The 24,997-nt window shown below is 41.2% G+C and overlaps 2 protein-coding genes across 5 annotated transcripts in view; one reads left to right on the plus strand and one right to left on the minus strand.

Annotated features, from left to right (window-relative positions):
• The first annotated feature begins 689 nt into the window (after positions 1 to 689).
• On the plus strand, positions 690 to 21,252 carry rapgef3 (Rap guanine nucleotide exchange factor (GEF) 3). The gene is made up of 27 exons (XM_077610688.1): positions 690 to 1,039; positions 4,548 to 4,592; positions 7,600 to 7,706; positions 8,266 to 8,387; positions 9,628 to 9,799; positions 11,113 to 11,197; positions 11,963 to 12,023; positions 12,290 to 12,366; positions 12,628 to 12,774; positions 12,845 to 12,945; positions 13,172 to 13,260; positions 13,334 to 13,412; positions 14,370 to 14,520; positions 14,686 to 14,768; positions 14,843 to 14,873; positions 15,992 to 16,067; positions 16,190 to 16,327; positions 16,408 to 16,505; positions 16,627 to 16,752; positions 16,859 to 17,040; positions 17,894 to 17,984; positions 18,070 to 18,120; positions 18,589 to 18,676; positions 18,764 to 18,828; positions 18,899 to 18,953; positions 19,060 to 19,131; positions 19,571 to 21,252. Exons 1-27 carry the CDS (start codon positions 944 to 946, stop codon positions 19,687 to 19,689), a joined length of 2,607 nt encoding a protein of 868 aa, XP_077466814.1. The 5' UTR covers positions 690 to 943; the 3' UTR covers positions 19,690 to 21,252.
• Positions 20,036 to 24,997, minus strand: part of itga5 (integrin, alpha 5 (fibronectin receptor, alpha polypeptide)) — a 51,286-nt gene continuing 46,324 nt past the window's right edge. For 3 of the 4 annotated variants that reach the window (XM_077610667.1, XM_077610658.1, XM_077610675.1), the window contains 4 exons: positions 24,562 to 24,675; positions 24,336 to 24,437; positions 23,376 to 23,498; positions 20,036 to 23,303 (listed from right to left, as the gene is read on the minus strand). In XM_077610667.1, the coding sequence (XP_077466793.1) occupies positions 23,220 to 23,303; positions 23,376 to 23,498; positions 24,336 to 24,437; positions 24,562 to 24,675 (423 nt within the window). In that variant the 3' untranslated portion in view covers positions 20,036 to 23,219. The remainder of the gene's footprint in view (positions 23,304 to 23,375; positions 23,499 to 24,335; positions 24,438 to 24,561; positions 24,676 to 24,997) is intronic. The other variant, XR_013303481.1, reaches the window with a different exon arrangement.

Raw genomic sequence — 24,997 nt, forward strand, 5'->3', positions numbered from 1 at the left:
CACTGAATCATCATTCACACAGATCTCATCTCATCTCATTTTCTGAACCGCTTTATCCTCATTAGGGTCGTGGGGGGTGCTGGAGCATATTCCAGCTGACTCCGGTCCAGAGGCGGGGGACACCCTGAATCAGTGGCCAGCCAATCACAGGGCACAAGGAGACGGACAACCATGCACACTCAGACCCATACCTAGGGGCAATTTAGTGTCCAATCAGCCTACCATGCATGTTTTTTTGGAATGTGGGAGAAAACCGGAGTGCCCGGAGGAAACCCACGAACCTGCAAACTCCACACAGGTGGACATGACCTGGATTTGAACCCAGGACCCCAGAGCTGTGAGGCCACCATGCTAACCACTTGCTCCATGATTAATACCTAGTAGTCACCTATTGGGTCATGTATTCATGCATAGTACCAACTGTTGAATGTTATGCTCATATGTGGACGTCAGGTCTTTATGGGGTAGAGGTTTTTTTTTAAATGACCAAAAAAACACGCAGTTGACGTATAAAGAGAGAAATAACTCTTTAATTGTTTCATTTCAAGTCCATTGTGTCATGGAATTGAGTAGGAATGCTGAAAATCAGGTTAGCCTCCAAATATTTCTGTACCTGATTGTATCCAAAGACCAAAGGCGGTCCCACGTGTGCGTGTGTGTGCGTGCGCGTGCGCGTGTGTGTATTTGTGTGCCAACGAGTGCACTGTGCATGCCACTCCTGTGCAGGATGGTCTCAAGTGACGTCGTAGTACTCGCACGACGACCTGGTCGAGCACAGCAGTGTCGACTCCGACTTGGAAATGCAGGATCATAGGAAGTTCGAGATCCGTGTGGTCCCGTTTCTCCGTCCCAATGACAGTCTGAGGCGCAGTTTGAGTGTGCCTCGTGCGCACGTCGTGTGACTGAGGGAACTTTTCTCCTTTTTTTCTGCTCTACTGCGCCGATGCGAAACAAGATGCATTTGTTCAGGAGTTACAATTATCAAGTGTTCCCGGACCGAGGCTCTATAGACACCCCGACCATACGCGGCATCAGCTGGGTATGTATACATATCTCAAGGGACTCTTCAATGGACGCATTGTTCTGTTCATTGTGCGCCCATAAATTGGACCCCATAATGTGAGGACACAAGAGTCATAATAATACATGACATATGTCATGGTCCCCACTTAGCTTTATTAGAGAACAAGGCATTTTACATTTTTAATCATCTTTTTGTTCTTATGGTATGATCACGTCATATTCATTCATTTTCTGAACCGCTTACAAGGTTCGCGGGGGGTGCTGGAGCTGATCCCAGCTAACTGCCAATCGCAGGGCACAAGGAGACTGACAACCAATCACAGCGAGGGGTAATTTAAAGTGTTCAACTAGCCCAGGGGTTGGGAACCCTTTTGACGAAGAGAGCCACAAACAATTCATATTTTCCAATGTTATTCCTTGTGAGCCATACTACGAATTTAAAAGTCAAAATACATACATGTAAACGAGTGCCTTTTCAATTTTTTTTTAGTAATTTCACCACTTTTAAAGTGGAAAAAAACTGAATATTTTTTAAAAGATTCTTATGCTGTTGCTAATCAAAGAGAGGATGCATTCCATAAGAGTCTACTGCAAAAAAAAATGAAGTTTAAAGCAGTTCTAGATGTAATATCTCAGTTCTGTCACCAGCAATTTCCATATTTTAGCTCACAGGTTAGCAAAGAACCAGACGCACCCATCAAAAGAGCCACATGTGGCTCACGAGCCATAGGTTCCCTACCCCTGAACTAGCCTATCCTGCATGTGGGATTTTTGGGATGTGAGGCAGAGTAGCCACAGAAAACCCACGCAAGCCCAGGCAGAACATGCAAACTCCACACAGTTTCGGACCAACCTGGTATCGAACCCACACCCCAGAACTGTAAGGCCAATGTGCTAACCGCACGTCCGCCGATCACGTCTTATGGTTTTTAAACAATGTTTTTAGATTATTTGATAAGAAATTTGCCCCTGTTGTGTTGTGTTGACATGTTAGCTAATGACATTAAACTTTTTTATTTCTAGGGAAGAGTGCAAAAATGTTTCTAATGCCTTAAGTCTGAAACTATTCCCAGACATTTTTTGTTTCAATTTTGTGCAGCCTTTGTGGCGCAGTTGGGTGGATAGGACAGGAAGGGAACCAATACAAAGTGTCTAATTCAATTCCTGTTATAAATATAGTGTATTGTTAATTGTTCACCTACTCTCTTTCTTGGAAGAGCCTGTAGAAGTTCCTCTGTCTTCAAGACGGAGCATGGACATCCGAGATTTCAGATACCAAACTTTTACTTTTAAACAATGTTACAATTTTAACAGTGTTATTAGTATTAGAATTCACCTCCACTGGCTTGCATGTAATTAAATCTAATGGAGATTATCTGAATAGATGAATGTTGCATCTTTTGACGTTACTTAATATAATAAATGACACAAGAGCACTTGACACCACAGACAATGTCCTCCCGATCTTTCTACTGTTAGAAACGGGTCAAAAGTCCAGATTGAAAAAGCACCATGTGATGTGATTGAAATAAAACCGTGCGGAAGGAGACAATCACAAGTTGTAAAAGTCTAATTGTACTCTCTAAGTGCAGAATGAGCTCGTAAAATTCAACTTTACGCTCATGCGAAACCTTTCATATTGATATTGTTTCACATAACCAATGGCCCATTCAGAACCCCAATTTGAAAGTTTTATCTAGACACAAAAAAAATCCAAACTCCGCCTCAGAGAATTGATGCAATTGTTGTACAGCCCTAGATTATGTGTCACATTTCAATCTGATCCACCCACAGATCAGTACAGACGCTCCCCTACTTACGAACATTCGAGTTACGAACAACGGTACATACGAACATGTCTGCAAATTGCGTTTATGTCGAAAAATGTTCGTAAGTTCGATTTTGTATTGCGCGCCTTTTTCCGAGTAGTACTTCTTTCCGCCGCTAATACCCCTGGCGCTGTGAGAGCTCAGCTCACCCAGCATCTAGCTTCTTCTGCCCACTTTGTTACAATGCGGAAGTGCGCAAAGAACCTTTTTCATTTTTATCATTAAATATCTCGTGCATCCATTATTCAATATGGTTGGTGAAAAGCGAAAGGCTTCTATTGAGGGAGGTGCAAGGAAGAGGCAAGCCATTTCATTTGAAATGAGTGGCAATAATAACGAAGCTTGATGCGCATTGCACGGGAATACAACTTGAATCGTTGGACCATCAGTACCATTTATAAACATAAAGATCGAGCAGCAGGATCCAAATATTGAACGTTGCACAAAGTTTGCAAATCAATTGAATGATGCCATACAGTGCTACCGCATCATTTATGATGAAAAAAAAAGAAAACTGCAATCGTCATTAGATAGCTTCTTTCGGCCAGTTTCTAGTAAAGCTCTCTCTCTAATGTATGTATACAGTACTGTATGTATTCTCTCCATTTTATTAAATGTTTTTTTTCAGTACAAACCAATGCGTGTTACTTATACAAGCCTTAAACATACAAATGCACTTATATAAACCTTCAATATACTTATATAGGCCTTAAATATAAATTATAATACAAATTATAGCACTGAGCAACTTACAAACAAATTCAACTTATGAACAATCGCTCGGAACCTAACTCGTTCGTAAGTAGGGGAGCGTCTGTATAGCACTTTTTAGTTGGGGTACACAGACAACAACAAGCAGAAGAAGGAAGAAGAAGGTGTTGTCTTAATGACAGGCTTGTACTTGTGAAGTCTTGACTTAGAGACTTCAGTTTGAAGACCAAACTGGTGGGCACGGGACTATAGTGGGAGCTTTACGAGCAATTCTGAACAACTTGGGAGAAGCAATGTGCCTACTGGATGTGTGGTTAACACGTCTGCCTCATTGTTCTGAGATTGAGAGTTCACATATAGTACAAAGTATACGTATAGAGGACAAAATATTTCCTAGTGCCCTGATTGTGACTCGCTGCCCATGGAGTCAAACTGGTTTTTCCACAGCTCCTGCATATGCCTCATGCATTTCTGCATCCAGGTCAGAGCTAAAAAGACAATATCCAACATGTGGGTTTATGGCGCAGTTAAGGAAAAGTATGCATTCTCCCCCTTTCAACACCTCGTCAGACTAAGCAATTATCAACTTCCATGTTTTCCAAGTGCACACAATGAAGACCATTAATCCACACCACCTTTTGACCTTGGTGTGACTCAGGAGGAAATACATTGCTTCAATCAGGAGGCAACATTTTAGATGTATATCAGTTATGACATAAAAGGCGATTTGTCTATCATCCTCGTGTTAATGTGTGGGTGATGTGAAACCTGATTGTAATCTAAGGTAGGGTTGGGCGATATGGCTTTGTGCGATTTAGATTTCTTAGCAGGAGTTGAAGTCGCTTTAGTTGTGCAAAACCAAAGAGACGCACTTAGGAGTATGTTACTTATACGTATCCTAAATCTGGATTGTTTGACCGATTTGAATTAGATATCCAGATGAAGCCCATTACTGACAACATTTTTCTCTTTTTCAATCTCTAGACTCCACTTCCAGAGGCACCAAATTCAAAGGACACAATGAAGCAGGTACTGTGTGTACACATAGTAAAACCACACTTCAATAGAATGCTTCTAGCTCCTAGTGGATCGTTGCAGCGCTTGCATCCTCTCAGTCTGCTTAACTTGTTCTTAAGTTCTTTTCTCCCGTGCCACCACCAACCATGCGAGTCCTGAAAAGCACATTCCTGGCGATGCTGGCAGGCACAAGGAGTCTAAAGGGCACTTGGCCCTCAAAACTAATTGACCTCCCCCTCTCTCTCCTCAATTGGTGCCGGGGCACTGACACTGTTTTTTTTCTCCCATTGCCTCAACAAATTGATAAAGATGAGGAGCAGCATTTGATTTTGAGATATAATCCATTTTAATATGGATCTTATTGGACCCAGTCCAAAAAATAAGTGATTTGATAGTGGTCGTGTCTAAAATGACAATATTTCCAATGAAAACTAGTTTTTGCTTTTGTGGCCCATACATTTTTCACACCCAAAATACACCCTTTTTAAAATATGACATAATTATTCATTCATCTATTTTCAACTTCTCAGGGTTGCTGGGTGCTAGACTATCCCAGTTGGCTTCCAGGGAAAGACGAATTATACCCAAAACTGGTCATCAGTCAGTTGTAGAGTACACATAGAAGCAGAGAACCATTCGTACGAACCCACGCATCCCGCAAAGTCAAGCGAAAGAACCACTGCACCATTATTGGATTATTTGATGCCCAAAAAATGATTAGATAGTGATAGATTAAGACCATATGGACCCGTGACCGTCGAAAGACGTTTGGTCCCCGGACGTTTGGTCGACCGGACGTTTGGTAAAACGGACGTTTGGTAGAACGGACGTTTGGTAGAACGAGTTCGCATGCAATTGATAGATTTTAACATTGGGTGAATAGGGATTTAATGACTATTATTTAACATTGAGTGAATAGGGTTAGGGTTAAACAAATGAAAGTCTTGTGACTCAAACCTCGGGACTCGCGAACCCGGCGATCAAACGTCCGTTCTACCAAACGTCCGGTCGACCAAACGTCCGTTCTACCAAACGTACGGTCGACCAAACGTCCGTTCTACCAAACGTACGGTCGACCAAACATCCGGTCGACAAAACGTCCGGGGAGCAAACGTCCGGGGACCAAACGTCCGGGGACCAAACGTCCGGGGACCAAACATCCGGGGACCAAACGTCTTTCGACGAAACGTCCGAGTACCATATGGACCATACCACAAGACAGTGCAGTATTTACACACATATTCAAAGCAACTACGACTCAGAAACATGTGCCAATTCTGAGTGCCAAAGTGACAACGCCTTGAAATTGCGCTTTTAAATCACACAATGTTTACATGGTGGGAGGAGTCATCCCATTCGACAATACTAATTACTTAAGGAAGGCACAAATGCACAGACTGGTGCAGACGGGAAGCCAAGCCAATTGTAACCCTGCTATGAAATTCTGTCTTGTGTTGACCTATAATAGCAATTAGTGGAATTCAGTATAAGAGCAATACATCAGGAAGGGTCTAGAATTTCTTTTCACTTGTTAGTGTAAGGGTTGGTGTGTACCTCTGAAAACGCTAAATGTTTGCCATTCCTGCGTACTTATTTTGTTTAAAAATTGTATTACAAGAAAATGAGCTAGCTGCACAAAGTTCATTGTTTGCTACAAGTTAGTTCTTGTCACTGTGTTTATCCCTCAGCTAAATATTGACAAGTTTTAGGCTACACAGAGTGACTTGTTGTTTTCGATTTGTCTTCCAAATGAAATAAATAAGATCGGCTTCGTCTTCAGTCAACCACGAAAATGTTGTCATATGCTGTAGTCATACCCCCCCTCCTGTGGTGTCATGTAAACATACTCAGTTTTTTGTTGTTACCTTCTCACATAATTCAGTGTGACAGTCAATGTGGATTAGCGTGTGAAATTAAGTGTAACTTTTCAGTGTATTTGTGTTAGGTAATGGAAAGTTTGTCTTTGGTAAAATAAATACCTCTTGCTGACTGAGAATGTCCCAGTGGACGTCAAAAACGGAAATGGGCCCATGGGAAGCATTAATGTACCTTGGGCTCATGACTCCATCAATCCAGTAGGGCAGAAGAGGCCTCAGGGTCAATTTATTTAAGTCCTTGTCCAATCACAGAGCTAAGTCTGAAGGTCTATTTTTGTAGACGATTCATACGGAAATGCTGGAGGATTCTTGTGCCTTTTTTGATTCCGTTTTTCATCAGGCAATTTCTTTTTCATATCGAAGCCAGAGGATCTAAAAGCTTTCAGAGAATAGTTTTTTTTAGAATTCTAATTGTTTTAAGAAGTTGATGCATACCTGTCAACCTCTGCCGATAACTGCCCTTATAAATGATTATGATTTCCCTTACAAACACCGTACGAGTCGTACGGTGTTTGTAAGGTTTTTTGGGGGTTTGTAAGGGGAATCATAATCATTTATAAGGGCAGTTATCGGCAGAGGTTGTCAGGTATGTTGATGAAACACTGGTAAGAAAAAAGGCAGTGCTTGATATGGGAAAATCTCCAACACAAACAACATTCGTCAGAGGTACTTGTAGAATCACAAGGATTCGGCGTGGGGCAAAGAAGGTGAAGTAGAGTTGCCGTTTCGTTTGTTTGGTGTGAAAAAACAGCATGAAAAACAGGCAGCCACGTTGGCGGACATACTTCTTACATAAGGGCCGTTTCTGCCCCAGTGGATAACGAGGTTTCGACTATCCAAGAGCTTTTCAGGTCTCGATCTAGCTCGGGTTGCGTGCATGCAAGGGGGAGTGAGGAGGAATTAAATTGCCGGTTGAATAGGAACTGACTGAGGGTGGTCGGAATGCCTCTACATCTCGGAAACTGGATTGTAAAACAGTTATGATGTAGGCTCACTCCCTCACGTAGACGCATGCTCTGACACTGAGGACACAAAACCATGGGCGTCCCAACTTTTTCCCACTATCGTAAAACAGATTTATGCCACTGATACAAATTTAGTAGCGCAGTAAATGATGCACTCCTCCCTTCTGTGTGTTTAAGTTCCTCTCCGATCGCGTGGTCAAAGCTGCAAAATCGGTGTACAGCGTCATGGTCACGACGAACCCCGGGTTGATCCGAGATAGGAAGCATCACCTCAAAACTCATAGGTAACGGAAGCTTTCTTTTTAGTGACTTTTTTTACAATGATTAATATTCAAATTGACAACATCTGTCTCTCTATTTACCATATTTTTTGGACTATAGGTCGCACCCTAGTTCATTCTCACTAGCCAAAAAAATGCACAATGAAAGGGGCAAAATTATGTCTTACTGCAGTCACACATAAGTGGCATTTTGGGGAATTTGATTTCATTAAATCCAAAACAAAGAACATACATTTCATCTTGAAAGGCATTCAAAAAAAGGAGAAAAATAAAGACAGTGGCAAAACAGCCTGAATATGATTATTTACAAAAAAGCACCTTCTCAGTGGTTGTTTTTTTAAATTTCAGGCACTAAAGCGCCCTCTTGCGGTTCAGTGTAAAAGATAATGTGAAATGATATAATAATGTGTTAATAATTTCACACATTAGTCGCACTGGAGTATAAGTCGCACCCCCGACCAGACAGTTAAAAACACAGCGACTTATAGTCTGGAAAATACCGTACATGTTGCATCCATACGTGAATCACATGCAAATTCAAAATGTTTGATTGCACGCGTAGACAGTGTTGTTCTGGTAAGGAACTTGTGGACTGGCTGATGGGACAAAATGAAGGCCTGCAGTCGAGAAGCCAGGCGGTCGGAATGTGGCAGGTCCTTGTGGATGAAGGCGTTCTGGTTCATGGTAAGACTCAGAGATATCTAGAATGTTTGTTGAAAAAGAATAGAAGCATGAGGAAAAAATAACCATACCCACCGCCTACCCTAGCTGACTGAGCAAATGTTGAATAAAAATAGCCTACTTTTCAGAGTAAATGTTTCAGGAAAATAAGACGGTTTGAGAGGTGATGAGTAGCATTCACTGAAAGAAGACAAAAAACTATCAAATTTCTCTATTAGTATTGCTATTTAAAAAAATATATTCAGTTAATGTCTCAGACAGTACTCAGACATGCCTGAGGGGCTTAAGACTGTGCACACAAAATTCATCCAGTCAAGTATGCCGTAAATATAGGGGAAGGCGCATTGTCAGCCTGGAAAACAAAGGCCCAATCAAGCGAAAAACGCTCCATCATCCATTGAAGTGGGTCGCTTGGAAGAGATTTGCACTTATTTTCATCCATCTGAGACGAGGCATTCTACACGGTTTTCACTTCACTTTGTTTCCAGTGCTCATACAACAAAAACTCATTTAAAATACAAGTTGGGGAAAAATTGTCACTTCATATTATGATAAATTTAGGGCCAAAACAGAGCAGACATCAGCATAATTATCTTTTTTGGTGGCGTAAAAAGGTTATTTTTCTTGAATAGCTTCTCAGTTGTGTCATTATATTATTTTTAGTATTAACATAAACATAGGTCTGGCAAAGCAGCAGTAAGTAAAAATGATCATTTGTTATTGAGCACTATAATTATCAGCTTTCATTATAAATGACACACGCCTACAACTAAATTAGATTAGAATAGACAACTTTATTCATACCGTGTTTGGTAAATTTCATTGTCACAGTAGCAACAGGGTGAGAATACAGACACAGGAAAAAACATTTTAGACATGAATAAATAGGTAATAAATAAATAAATAGATATATAAATAAATAAAATAATAATAAATAATATATAAATAAATATATAAAATAATAAATAATATATAAATAAATATATAAAATAATAAATAATATATAAATAGATATAAAAATAAATAAATACTATATATATAAATATATAAAATAATAAATAATATATACATAAATAAGATATGTTTGTATTTATTAAGCCCTGCGATTGGCTGGCCACCGATTCCGGGTGTCCTGAAGTTAGCTGGATTAGGCTCCAGCACCTCCGGAGGATAAACGGATGTGAAAATGAATGAATGTATTTGTTAATTATGGTTTTGTGTTTTCACGCTTTGCTCTGCCAAGTGAAACACGAATTGAACTTCCACGACAAAGACACGCAGTTCTACCGCTTCATGGAATCTGAGTTTGGAGCAAATCACCTAACAAAGGACTCAGAGGACGAGTTGCAAGAAAGTCTGTCGCTCCTCTCCCAACTGGGGCCCGATGCCCTGCTCACAATGATCCTACGCAAATGGTCAGTGTCTTGAACAACGCAAATAACAAATCACTGGCGCCAGATGCCACATGCCAAAGCTTAGACGACATGAGACCTCTCAACAGGTTGTTAGATGCGAAGTCCTGTTCCTGAGAAGATTGGACCTTTGTTTGTTTTTCCAGTCAAACTCACAAAGGCCCAATCGTATTCTATTCCGTCGAATTTGTAGCCTGTGTCAACTTCTCCAACTCTTTATCAAAGTAGTTCTGGCCAACTGACGTGTGGCAGGATGTGCTGTTATTCCCCGGGAAAAAGACAGCGATGAACGTCGATACGTCCATATACGTCCATACGCGAAACGGCAAAAATTGCACTAAAATGGGGTAAAATTCACTTCCTAGCAGCATTTAGTGATTGAATACAAACACTGGAGCTTTTCAGATATCAGAACTTGGCCCACACTTGAAATATTATTTAGGAATATAGCCATATTTTACTCAACAAAAATCCTTTTAACTGTACACAATATCCTCCTTTCTTTCTTCCTTCCTTCCTTCTTTTCTATCGCCATCGAAGCTAATGCTAAAAGTCGAGCCTGTCCTGTCGTATTTCTGGCATAGTCCGTCTTGAAAATGGCTTTAAATAAACACAACAATATATTTGCGTGTGCAGTTCGCTCCAAATACAGTTTGGTAGCTATGGCTAATCACTAGCCAATCATAGTTGGTGAAAGCGGTAACGTATCCCTACGCCTGCGACAAGGCAGTGACGTATCCCTACGCCTGCGGCAATGCATTGTGGTGTTGCCAACTCGAAATCTGATTGGTTAAAGCAACAGTCTTATCGATGCTTGTTTAATGCAGCAGAGCCTGCAGAACTGATTGTGAAGGCCTTGAGGCAGATTTCTGACCCTGGCAACAAATAATGGCTGAAATGTGATTGGTTAAATGCTTCAATATGAAAACACACATCTAGAAGCAGTGCAACCAGGGGGAAAAGCAATGAAAGGAAGCTAACAGACAATTTGGAATTATTTAATAAGTATTCATGGCCAAAATATAATATATGATTCAGATATTTCTTAGGCCAGCAGAGAAGGCCTTGAAGGCCCTGATGGCCCGCCACTGTTATAATTATAGGCTAAAGGTCTGGCAAACAACTCAAACAGAGTCAAAAAGAGTCTGGTCAAGATTCATGGCATGACTACTGAAAACATGGGGGGAAGACCGTCTACCTTTTGTCCATCTATTCAGATAAATATATAAAGTATCAGCTTGAGAGGGAGGAAAAGGATGGTAGATTTTAAATGGATGATTTTTCGATCTGTGTCTAAATGTGGCTGTTGTGTTTAGTCCAAACCAGAGGAGCGCTGAGGAACTGGAGGTCATCTACGAGGAGCTGCTCCATGTCAAGGCCGCCGCTCATCTTTCCACCTCGGTTAGCCACCGTTATCGATCTTTGATTCATAACTTCAATCCTCAATCTGATAGAATTTAAAATGAACAGAGACTGTCAGAACTGAGAAAGGACAAATAAACATTCCGTTTCAATGTTCATGCATGCTTTTGATGAAACGTTGACCACTCATTTTAGCTTAGCTTTTAGCTTATTTAAATAATGACCAGACGTGGCCGCGATAATCAAAAAATCGTGAAGCAGGGTCAACTCCTATTAAAAAAAATATTGTTTTTACTTCAGTGCTGGGTCCTAGTAGCAAGAGTGGCTTCCGCTTACGAGTTTCAGCTTGGATTTTCACATTTTTATGAACTTTAAAAATAAAAATAATAATAATTAATAGAAGAAAAAAATCCCAAAGTAGTGAATTCGCGATAAGTGAAGTCTCGATAATCGAGGGATTACTGTCATTCCAAATATCTGCAAACATGTGTAGGACGTATCAGGGGGAAAAGAACAGGCTTTATTGAGAATAGCATTTTTCATGGCGTAAGAAAACAGAAAAAGAGACTTGATTTTTCTTGTTATTTCAACGGTGATTTTGCATGCACACCTAGTTTAGTACAGTAACAAAATGTTGTACTAGTCTCTTTTTGTTTCTCACGATGAAGGGTTTGTTTAGTGCGGAATACCCCCAGCAAGATTTTAAACAGTAGCCTAAAAGGGAGAAAAAAACGTTTTTGTTTTTTTAAATTTTTTTAATCTGAATAAATAATCTGACTACTCTACATCTGAACCTGCCTGTAGGTGCGGAAGGAGCTAGCAGCTGTCCTGGTGTTTGAATCACATGCTAAGGCTGGAACCGTCTGTAAGTTGTCTCGTTATTTGTACACACACACACCCCATTGTGAATATTATCCTTTCGCTTACAACGCCACGTTTTGATGAATTCAGTCCATAGTCAGGAACATTAATGAGCCTTCGTCACATGATTAGGAAAGATTCGATCGGGGTCAGGTTGTTATTTTTAGAGGCACAGGCATAATGTTGTTAAATGATCGAAAATGTTATGCATGTCATCTTGTCACACAGTAGAAGGAGTGACTCAGCGTTTTTTCTTGTTTTTTTTTTAAGTGTTCAGTCAAGGGGACAAAGGCACTTCCTGGTACATCATCTGGAAAGGTTCAGTCAATGTCATCACCCACGGGAAGGTAAGTACCTCTACTGTGGAAAATTTAAAAAATAAAAAATAAAAATCATATCCGTTCATAGAAATAAGGTTTTGAGATTTTCGAATTTGTGTTAGAAAGTTCATTGAAAACTGGAAATCATGAGCAGCATACACAAAAGTTATGATCTTCATCTCAGGAAACATACCTAAACAAGCAAACACATTTTCTGGTTCATATCAGTGCTAATTGCAGTACCATTATATCAATATGAAAATGTATAATTTTTATGTGTGCATTCAGGGTCTGGTGACAACACTGCATGAGGGCGAGGATTTTGGGCAGCTGGCCTTGCTGAATGACGCCCCGCGCGCCGCCACCATCATCTTAAGGGAAGACCATTGCCACTTTTTGCGTGTGGATAAACATGACTTCATTCGAATTCTTAAGGTCAGACCGCATATTCCATTGCAATCGTCTTTTCTTGTGGAATTGTAGCCTTACATCTGTCTGACTTCAGGATGTAGAAGCGAACACGGTCCGACTGGAGGAGCATGGGAAAACTGTGCTCGTGCTGGAGAAATGTGCCCATCCATCCGAACAGGGGGGAGCTGGAAACAAGTAATGAAACCCGTAAATAATCTCAAATTGATATGATTATTAAACCACGTTTCCAAATTGCTTTGTATACGTCTTTTGTATTTGTATGTTTCTTATACCCTACAAAATTAGAAATATTTACATACACTACTCCTACCAAAAAGCTATGGATTTTTATTTTGCTTTTGGTTGGAAAAGTGCAAATCATTATATACTTGTGCGAAAATCAACACAATATTGTGTACAGGTGCACTGTAATGTCTGGAACACCCGAGAAGATCCTGGAACACCTCTTGGAAACAGTTAAGGTGGACTCCAATGGGAACGAAGGCATCGGTAAGAGGTTGTGTTTGTCTTCTTGCTATTTTGAGCCATGACTTATCATCTTGTTGTAATGTTGATTTTCTAGATTCGTGTGTGAGCGACTTCCTGCTCACCCACAAAGTATTCATGCCTTCCAGTCAACTGTGTCCTTTACTCCAGCAACAATATCCTTTAGTTAATGTGATCCAACCTCAGCCATTTAAGAACTAATTATAGAATACAACTAAAGTAACTAAAGTTCTGTGCACCACCAATCTCCCTTAGGTGAAACCCCTGCAACTAAAACAGAGATGCGCCTTATTTTGAGATTTTCCAGATCCATGGCGCGTTACACTTTCAACGATTTGTGGCTTATTTCTATCTCACTGTTCATTGTTTTGAACTTTTTGATGAGGTTCATGTTGAAGTGTTTTACGCTTTTAAATCAAATCCTCACTCATGAAAGAACAGTATTCAAATCTTACTTTGCCGAATAACTCAACGTACCTAATTGTGTTTGCTGTGACATGAGAGTATTTTCATTTCTGTGTCACTCTTAACACCTACATCTAACTACGTTACATCGTGACCGGACGTTTCGTCAAAAGACGTCCCCGGACGTTTGGTCGACCGGACGTTTGGTGGACCGGACGTTTGGTGGACCGGACGTTTGGTGGACCGGACGTTTGGTGGACCGGACGTTTGGTGGAACGGACGTTTGGTGGAACGGACGTTTGGTGGAACGGACGTTTGGTAGAACGGACGTTTGGTCGCCGGGTTCGCTCGCTGTCAAATTATGACAGAGAGTTTACTATTGATATTTTGATATTAGATATTTAGATATTAAACTCTCTCTCTCTCTCATGATTATAATTTTGAGACCTGGTTTCAACAGTAACAACCCGGCGACCAAACGTCCGGTCGACCAAACGGCCGGTCGACCAAACGTCCGGTCCACCAAACGTCCGGTCCACCAAACGTCCGGGGACCAAATGTCTTTCGACGAAACGTCCGAGTACCACGTTACATTAGTCATTACTGCCACTGCCAGATGGCTTATAAAAATGCTGGAAAATATTCCTGATTCAAAATTAAACCAGATTTTCTCCGCTTAAATTGATGTTCCTTCACTGGCAATGTACCTACCAAGCGGAGCTCTCTGAGGGTTCCGAACAGGAGAAGGCGGCCTATATTCTCAACACCAAGCTTAAAGTGGTGAAGCTGATTGGCTGGTGGATAGCGCTCTATGGGATTCTGCTGAAAGAAGACCCAATTACCTCAAGCTTTCTGGAGGTGAGTCAACAGTGCATCAGGGTCAAGGCTGGATAGGCTGCATTGGGTGACCACTCTATGTCTAGCTGACATTTAGCTACTGAGCTAAATGGGCAAAAATGGAAGCATACATGATATTGTAAATGAATGCGTGAGTACTATTTTATTTTCTTTGTCCTCAAACAGAAGCTGAAGACGGACATTGGGGTTAATTTTCGTTTGTCCAGCATCCTGAAAGATCAGTTCCGGGACAGAAGAAGAACAAAAGTGTAATGATATTATTACATTAAAACACCCCGTAGCTGTCAAATATGAGCTAAAGCACAGTTGTCCTCTTCACCAGGTTGGAGAATGGTTACCACTCATTGGGCAGGGTAAGTATTGTAAATCTAGTTTTAATATGTACACTAAGTATTTTTCTGTCAACTCACAGTGGAAGTGCTATTCCTCTAAAATACTCATACAGAATCCCGAAAGTCAGCGTATTTCCAGTCTTTTATTTTCGATAGGATGTGCCTGTTTTTGTCAACCTCTTTGTGCTCATGGCTCCGTATCCTGTAGCGTCTATCAGGCTGACGTCAAATATTTGTGTTTCCAAACATTCCGCTGGTCGTAGTGCATTTACACAGTTTGTTCATGCTTCTTTGCCCTTTCTGGGAAATCTTTTAGTTTAACGCTCTAAATCTGAACTACTGCGTCAGATCCGGATGTTTGGAAAATGAGGTAACAAGAAGTTAAATGTATTTATCCAAGACAAGAAGGTATTAGGGTTGCTTAGTGTTGTGCTTTTTCTCCCCCCCTGGGGTCCTGTCTGAGTGATTGCCCATTGTGTTCAGCTCTCGTTTCTCCGCAACCTGGTGTATTCCCTGCTTGCTCTCTCGTGTGTTTTCCAGGTGTTCCTAATTGTCTCGTCAACCCAAGTCTATTTAAACCCCCCTGATCATTATGTCATTCGTCGGATCGTCTGCTTTTGTTTGTCCATGCCATGTCTCCACGTTACCTCGATCCTTGTGCCTCGTTCCTCGCTTTCCCGTGTCTCCCCTTGTCAGGTTGGGTTATGTGATTTGATTTCTAAGTCTTTGTTAGTTTCTAAGATCCTGATTAAGTTATTAAAGTTTTGATTTGAGCACCACCTTCCTCGTCCTCGCCTGCTTCCCTGCGATTGGGTCCTAATTCCTCGTGACCTCGCCACGTAACAGAAGGTCCTGAAATGTCTTGGAACTGGCGAGTTTTGTATCATGCAACTTCTCCTGGTGTTTGTTGCATTAGGTGACTCCCATGTGTTTATTTATGTGTGACGTAAATTTAACCAAGGCCGTTTATGAAAATAATTAAACATCTGAAGGTTTCCTGCATCTTGAAACAGATGTATTCCACTATATTAATATTTAGGTGTACGTAAGAAGCATTTTTGTAAATAAGCAAGATGCAAATTGGACATAGAATTTGTGGATTCCACATTGTTTTTACAGGGCTTTTATATCCTTGACAGAATTACTCGTTTGACTGGTTCCCTCGCAGTGAAGAGTCGATGGCACGGATACAGTCAATCAGAGCGCAGGACAAAGGTAAACTGCCAAAACATTCCAATTGAATCAAACCGATTCCGTGCTCACAGAGTTTCTCTAAAGCTTCTTCTTTTGGCGTATGACGTGGAAAGGTTAACATTCTCCTTCCAATGTGATTGCAGTGATGTATGAGATTTACACGCCAGATCACCAAGCTCTCATGCCGATGCTTCCGGTCAACACCTCTGTACAGGAAGTGATGATCTCGCTCACTCAACCCGGGGGAGATCAGGTGTTGGTCAAGATGAACTCATCTGGAGGTGCCAGTCACAAATGGACACATTTTTTGCTGTTATTTATCTGCTAGTAGAGCTTTAACCAATGTTTTGGAACATGACAGAAAGAGTTGAGTTGAAATTGGATGCCACTGCTGTGTTCACCGCGCTGGGACTCAATGAGAGACTCTTTATCTGCTCCAGTGGACAAGTGGAAAAACTGGTGAGGCGACTGGACGTTAGGATGTTAGGCACGAAGTCATAACAAGACGAAGACCTAACCCAAGACCTTCACTGTTACAACATCTACTACCTTCTCAATGTATGTCGTTCTCTTCACTCAGACGCCCTTGAAAGAGCAGCTGGGTCCCGAGCAAACGAGTGCTAACACACTTCAGCACATGTGCTCCAAGGACATCGCCAGTGAACTCACTAACTATGACTGGGAACTCTTCAGCGCCATGCATGAGGTCGGATATAAAAAGTCAAATTTTCAAGTGGTGTTGGGGTTGTTACTAAAATGATCGAGCCGTTTCTGCAGGTGTGAATGACGTTCCAGTGTTCCTTCTTCTGCAGTTGGAGCTCGTCTATTACGTGTTTGGACGTCAAAAGTTCCCAGGTGCGGTGACGGCCAACCTGGAGCGCTTTGTGCGTCGCTTCAATGAGGTTCAGTACTGGGTGGTGAGCGAGCTTTGCCTCTGCGAAGACCTCGTCAAACGAACCGTCCTGCTAAAGAAGTTCATCAAGATTGCTGCGGTGTAAGTGTGTCACGTTTTGTTGGGGATTTTGGGTGAATGTGTGTGTGTTGTCCGGGTGATTGTTTGCGTTTCGCCTCTTGTGTCCCTCCGGGCTCCCCTTCCCTGACGTGGCCAGGTGTGTCTGATTGGTAATCGGCTCTTGCGTGTGTATTTAAACCCCTGTGTCTGACATGTCTGGTGTAAGAGTATTACCTAGTGTGTCGTTTGATCTTCTTCACGCAAGTCATGTTTTTGCGTCTTCGTCGGTGTTCGTTCCTCCGGGTTTAGTTGCCATTTTGTCCCTGTTATTTTGTCCGAAGTTGTGGACCAGCATTTCCCTTGCCTTTTCCTTCTCGCATCCTGGGTTCTGCCTCGCTACGCACCCGAGGTATATTGTGACAAAGTGTGCACATCAATGAAAGTTTCATGTCTTAGACATAAGCGGTCTGGCCGGTAGAGGTTTGGGATGTTACCCCGCACTTACCTTTCCTTCCAGTGTATATTTTGTGCTGCGTTTTAAAGCCATGTTGCAATTGGTTTACACCACACTTTTTGTTTATTGCTTTAAGTTATTGTATTAAAAAGAAAAAAATGTCCAGTTCAAGAAAACAGGCTGATTTACTGTAACTCAATTAAGCAACTCGACAATATAATTCCTCTCAATGTCTAGTTTCGGTGAATTATTTTTATTTTTTTTACTTTAGTCTATCCTTTTTTTATTTAACATTCTGTTTTTTATTTTTATTTTTTATGGACTATTTATGAGCTATAACAACTCTACAACAAACATCATTGACTAAAATTACAGGATCGAAAGTTATTATTAAACTATAGGACTTCTCGCTATAATCTTAGGGCCACACTGTGTTTTCAGATTAAAGGAGCAGAAGAATCTCAACTCCTTCTTTGCTGTGATGTTCGGTTTGAGCAACAGTGCAGTGCATAGGCTTTACAAGACCTGGGAGGTGACATATTACTTTGTGCATGTCATTTAGTCTAATTAATGTCACCATCATTCCTTAACATTTGCCTTTCATCTTTTTTCCCCAGAGAATATCCAGTAAAACGAAAAGAATCTACTGTGCCTACGAGAGGTTCATGGTAAATCTGACTAAAAATGCAAACTCCCAAGGTGTCTGTGACATGTTTTTGTCATGTGAATTTGCCTGCATCGATAAGTCAAAAAAGCAAAGTTAAGTAAAGGATATGTTATACAGTATATTCCGACAGGGATAAAACATTTTAACAATTGCTTGAGTTAGAAAACTTTTCAACAACTGTTTAAATACAATAAAATAAGTGTTGAAATTTACTCCATTTTTTTTTAAATAAATAAATAAAACACTGTATTAAGCATTCAATGCTGACTAAGTCAAATGTGACTTCTTCCCCAAATTTTGGGTCAAATTTTGAATTTTCTTAGTGTAGAAGATCCATTATAATTTGGTCAGATACTTTATCATAGAGAAATAATTCCCTCTGTCATGTCTCCTTGAAATATATGGATACAGATAGTATCCTCTGGTGGCCACAGGACTTAAATGCAGTGTGTTGTCTTTCTTACACCAGGATCCGTCTCGTAACCACCGTGCCTACAGGCTGGCTGTGTCCAAGCTAAGCCCCCCTTACATCCCCTTCATGCCTCTAATCCTCAAAGGTCACCAGCCACTTTCACCCTGAGCACTCATGAAATATTTCAATGACGTCAATGGTCAAAATGACAGCATTTTGTGTCTTTCAACAGACATGACATTCATCCATGAAGGAAACTCCAACTTCGTAGACCGCCTGGTCAATTTTGAGAAGATGGTAATCCAGACATATTGCTATGAATGAGTTGTTTCTAGACAAATTCCTCATTTTAATGTCATCCCTCAAGCGCATGATTGCCAAGACTGTGAAAATGGTGCGACTCTGCCGGAGTCAACCTTACGGTAAGTGTTAAAACTTTAGTCCAATAACATTTTTCAGATGGGCACATATCTGGGCATGTCTACAGACTGGACCTCATCCACTGACATCTTTCCACTTCTTTTGCAGTACCTTCGTCGCCGCAGAGGGGACTTGCTGATCGAATGTTTCTAGACAGCCCTGCTACCCGCATATCTACGTGTAAGAGATTATCTTCCACTCCATGTTTACTGATTCACCATTGTCAAGATAAAAAGTGTGATAACCTTGTCCCAGCGGCACGGCGGCCTCACAGTTCTGGGGTCGAGGGTTCGATCCCAGGTCGGTCCTCACTGTGTGGAGTTTGCATATTCTCCCCGGCTTGCATGGGTTTTCTCCGGGTACTCCGGATTCCTCCCACATCCCAAAAACATGTAGGGTAGACTGATTGAACACTCTAAATTGCCCCTAGCTATGATTGGTTGTCCATCTCCTTGTTCCCTGTGATTGGCTGGCCACTGATTGAGGGTGTTCCCTGCCTGGTACCTGTAGTTAGCTGGGATAGCACCTACTGTGACCCTTAATTATTTGGATTTATAGCTTAAAAAGAACAATGCAGGAGTAACAAGTGTTTTTGTTCTTCTTTTTTTCATCTCGACAGACTCGGACCACATCCTTCCTCTGCGGAGTCCCAGCAATATTCGACATTACATCCAGAACCTGAGTGTGATTGACAGCCAGCGCAAGCTAACACAGCTATCGAGGACAATAGAAAGCTAGCGGCGACACTGCAGCGTAAAATTGGTGAACTGTGCAAACAAATACTCTACATTTGTCGGAATAAGAGCACCTTTGGAATTGCTGCTGGGCCTTGTTGACATGGAGACTCACAGCAGGGCCTTCCGGGTGTTAGTTATCAATGTCTAGTAACCTTCTGTACACTGCAGTCACACAATTTCACAAAAAGGCCGGAAGAACACGTTTAGTCTTTCATTTTTTTGGGTCAATTGTTTATGCACGAAGGTTCACAAATTAGCACTCTGAACTGTATATACATATTTCTTACGTTGTGTTTCTTATTAAATTATTTTCCCAGTGATCTGCATTCACTCAAACCACGGAGAAATAGTTTAAAAGGGAAACAGTTTATTTAAAATACAAACCATACAAGGTAGAAATGTAAAAATGTGAACAAATTGACCTTCCGACTTGACTCTCCTGCCCCCCTCCAGCAAAAGTAAAACACAAATCCCCAATATGGGGTGAGAAAGTTTACAAGTTAACATTTTTGATTCAGAAATACTCTCCTAAGTCATAAATACGTACAACCTCTTTTAGGAAAAGAAAAAGGACATGCCATAAAATTGAAAAACAAAAGATGGAGAGCGGCAACGCCTTCACATGCTGCGAAACCATGAAAGGAGTCGCAACACTCTCCTTATAAATAATGGCTTGACATTAGGAAGAGTTTATGAAATCATTTGACAAACAACGAATCACTATACTAAACGTGAGGGGGCGGGTGGTGTTAAATGAGGCTAACCAATGTGAACAATGTGTTTAGTAAAACAGTTATGTTTGGAGAGACGCAACCATACAGCGCATTTATCACGTGGGCTCTCCTTGGTTGCTATTTCGCATCTGTGCAACAACGTGGTGACAAATTCATTCCAAGTGTGGAATCAGCAAAGAACCTGAAGCAGAAAAAATGTGCTTTTCGCAATAACATTTACTACAAAGCTCAACCTAGTCACAATTACAATAACAAATAAAATGACTTTGGGGGTGTGTGGCTGAAAATACATATATTGCACATCTAAACATTTGGTTCCCAGGGCCTGGTTGCCCCCTTTTGATGACAATCGGATCCTGAAGACCATCATGAGAATCCTATCGCAATACTGCAACATGATTGAAAATACAGTGATACCTCTACATACAAGCACCTCTACATACAAGCACCTCTACATACGAGCATTTCGAGATACGAGGAAAATTTCGAGCAAATAATTATCTCTAGATACGAGAAAAATTTCGAGATGCGAGAAAGCCAGGAGGCCAAGACATGAGGCTGTTTGTCATTGTAGCACACTGTCTTTTTTGCCGCATCTCTTTCGTGTATAACAGATATCTACGAGCACTGAGCACAGCGCTGCATTTTTTCAGTGTTTTTCCACCCCTTAGCCTGTTACCTCCCGTTAGCAGAGCGATCGCTAATTCAATACTACTTCTCGTTGGCAAGTGGTCGTGCGTTATCCTATTGTGAGGACATTTGTGTGCATAATTTTGGGAATATTTTGAAGGGAATACAACAGCAAACAGCGAACGTGAGGGTGGAGACGTGGCAAACAGCAAACCCGGAGAACAGAGGTAAAAAAAAATGAAAACAAAATTAGAATTCAGTTTTGTGTAAAGTTACATTAATCGTATGTTTGAGTGTGTCTGTATATATTAATCCAAGTAAATTTAAATTTGTTTGTTCGGTTACGAGTGCGTTGCCATGGATAAAGTCCCCCGAACCCCACCGCCTCCCTGTATGTCGCTGTCTCTACCCTCCGCGAAATCCGTCTAATTTTAGTTCTATTAAACACATTTTATCAATATTAAACCACTAGTTATGTTACTTTGTTAATAGATGGCAAATTAGAAGAAATAAAACATTTTTTCCAATCCAATATCCTGTTTTTGGTGTTTTTTCAGAGGGTTGGAACGAATTAATTTGTTTTAGTTCATTTCAATGGGAAACCTTCGTTCCAGTTACGAGAATATCCACATGCGAGCTCAGTCCCGGAACGAATTAAGCTCGTATGTAGAGGTACCACTGTATTGTGATACTGATTGTATCACATTAGCGCCACCATCAAGAAGGCACTTTTGCAATGTTTCTACATCAACGAAGTATTGTTAAAAAAAATAGCATCACAATATAATCGGATTGTTGTACTGTAAAGACAATAGTATCAGGTGAAATGGCGGTAATGTGATATTCTTGTATCAAAAACAAAAGAATCACAATACTTCTACATAAACGACAGTAGTTGCACATTATTTCTGCAACAATGGCAATAAGATGAAAGAGTATCAAAATACAAAGAGTATCTCGATACTTTTACCACAGTGCCATTAGCATTGCGATCCTTGAAATACAATAATGGTATTGCCCCAATACTTTTACGAGCCGTGATCTCTATATTTAAGGTAGAGTATTTAATCAAATACTAATTCAGCCCAGAACTATTGCTGTAAAGATTCAAGTGTGACCACGTTTGGATAAATATCCAATTGTTGTAAACCATGAATATGTCACAACTGGACCAAGACGGAGTTAAACGTAAAAATGGGACATCAACAGTCTTGCTAGGTGGTAATATTGTGGGGCTGACCAGGACTTACAGGGGGAACTGTGGAAGAGTTCATAAAACAAAAACAACATTCATAAATATACCATTCACACCAATGCATATATGCTAACACCCCCCACCAAAGAATTTGCATATAGGAATCCAAAATCGAGACATTTGCCTTGATCGTGGCCAGTCCTGCAGTCTTTTGATAGAAGGTTTTGGGTTTTTTTTCCCTCGCGCTCTTTCTTACATCGAAAGGTCATAAATAATGTATGTCACAGTAACACCAAGCTGAAATGAGGCTCCTTCACACACGCTTAATAGCGACGGCTGCTCCAGGGAGGAACCCGTTGTGGACGCTACAACGCTGCTGATTGTCAGGATTAAGGCTTTTGGTTGGAGGACAGAGGACGTATGGGAGACCACAACTGTTCCCTAGTGGAAGGCTTCAAGGTCAACCAGTTCCTGTCCTATCTCAAGCTAATTGGAGGTCCTGGTGGAAAAAAAGCAAAGCAATCAGTAGAACTCGTGAGGAGCGTGAGTCAGTCTTTGGCATCTTTGGAAGTCAATCAGTAGGTTTTCTTTGAGTGCAAAAACAACTCAACGCAGCACCATCCTCCAACCTGAGGGAGCGAGATCATCGCCACGGACAGACTCCGAGCGTCCACCCTGACGCTTGTCTATACCCGCTTAACTTGTTCTGAGTGCTGGAGACTTCCCAGCATGCGTTTGGGACAGTCCTGGACAGGTCAAGTCCTTAAACTACACAATAAGTGAGCTTGCCTGCCGACAAACATAAATTAAAAAGAAAAACAGAAGAAAAAAAAAACATTCGTCTGGTGGGAGAACCTTTGGAATTGTGTTCTGCCCAGTCTAGTAGTTCCAGTGGTCTCGCTTCGTTGCAATCCTCCGTCGTGTGTCTCCTTTGCAATCATGTGGCCTGGTTTTGTGATTCTGTGGTTCTGTTCAGGCCTCCGACGCAGCCTGTGGTTTGAGACTGGCTTTCTCCATGGCCGTGCCGTACGGGAGGGATCGTTTGAAGAAGCCGAACTGCGGAACAATTTCAGTTAAGTGATGACGTTCCTTGAATAAGCTCATTTCTGCGTCCGAGGGATCACTGACCTTATACAAGACAAAGATGAGCAAGGCCAGGAGGAGTAAACCAGCTAGAATGGCCAAGATGATGATCCATAGCGGGACAGAGTTCTCAATGTCGGGCTTGTTCCACACAATTGGAGTAACCACCTAAAGACCACATGAGAGTTCTACTGGGACACGTTTTTTCCACCAGTTTCAATGAAAATTCCATTTACGGAAGGCATAATAAACCTTCACTTTGAACATGCAAAGTTACTTGTTTTAAAAAAACAAACAGATTCCACACAAAGAACATTTGTGAGTAGATTCAAATGATGCTATCATTATCTCGCTATACTTGTTTGTCAGCAGTTAAAATATGTACCGTGGCCGGAAAAAAACTGTCTTAAGCAATGTTCCCTCTAATTTTTTGTTTGTCTGGCCAGAAAGACAACCTCCCTGAGCACACTGAGTACCGGTGTGAGCAATATCATCATTGCTCGCTATGGGCACACACCAGTATCACACCTGCCATAAGCAGGTGTATGTCTACGACACATAAATGATTTAGTAATAATAAAATGTAATGATTAATATCTATGAATGGGCGGCCCGGCGGATGAGTGGTTCACGCGTCGGCCTCACAGCTAAATAAAAAATAAATAAAAAAAAGGGATTTTATTTTGTGCGCTCCATATGATTTGCTGTGTGCAGAGAAGACGAGAGTAGTGCGCAATTGCGCACTCGCGCAGCTTAGAGGGAACATTGGTCTTAAGGTATGATTGACTCTATTTCTATCACAGGACCACTGTCTCAGGTTGAAGCAAAATGGGCTGAACAAATTCCGTTAATCTTAACCAGAAGAAAAAGCAATCAAAACATTGCTCCTGATCTGACCTCCTGTTCTCGCTTGCCAATGAAACCCTGTTTTCTATGTTTTATCACGACTCTAATACATTAGATGAATATATTGGCCACAAAATGGCGAATAAACATCCTAAATACCTTTTTGTGTCCACTGGGAACATGTTTGGGAAGAATGGCGTATGGCATGCTCTTCACACTGTATCTGGCCAGGCACTCCAGCACATAATGCTTATATGTTCTCTGCAAGGGAAACATCACATGCAAGTGATATACTTATGTTAGCCCTCAGATGGCGATAGAGACCAGGATGAACACGAATGTTCTTCTGCTTGGTCACTGTGAGAATAAAAGAAGCTCCACAAACCTCCATGAAGGTCTCTGCCCAAACGCGGAAGCGCACTTTGAGAATGGCCGTGGTGCCCTTCTCCAAAAGACCCACTTGGCACTGCAGGGCCCAGCAGTCCACATTGGAGCAGGACTACACAAAACACACCACAATTAGATGTTTGTTTGTTGCCTAAAAATAGTGGAGAGTTTCTTATACACTGTTTAGATCAAAGTGGCGGCCCGGGGGCCAAATCTGGCCCGCCGCATCATTTTGTGTGGCCCGGGAAAGTCAATTATGAGTGCCGACTTTCTGTTTTAGGATCAAATTAAAATGAAGATTATAGATGTATATTATATTTCCTGATTTTCCCCCTTTTAAATCAATAATTTCATTTTTTTAATCCATTTTTTCTGTGTTTTTAGTTCAAAAATCATTTTGTAATATCTAAAAATTATTTTCTGTTTTCCACTTT

The sequence above is a fragment of the Stigmatopora argus genome, chromosome 1 (assembly GCF_051989625.1).
Source record: "Stigmatopora argus isolate UIUO_Sarg chromosome 1, RoL_Sarg_1.0, whole genome shotgun sequence".
Classification (NCBI taxonomy): domain Eukaryota; kingdom Metazoa; phylum Chordata; class Actinopteri; order Syngnathiformes; family Syngnathidae; genus Stigmatopora; species Stigmatopora argus.

Bases quoted from the DNA above. Each gene is read 5' to 3' on its own strand.
- rapgef3 (XM_077610688.1), top strand. From the start codon at position 944: ATGCGAAACAAGATGCATTTGTTCAGGAGTTACAATTATCAAGTGTTC. The intron at 14,874-15,991 runs GTAAGTATTGTA...TATCCTTGACAG, and splicing joins GTTACCACTCATTGGGCAGG to AATTACTCGTTTGACTGGTT. The intron at 16,506-16,626 runs GTGAGGCGACTG...CTCTTCACTCAG, and splicing joins GTGGACAAGTGGAAAAACTG to ACGCCCTTGAAAGAGCAGCT.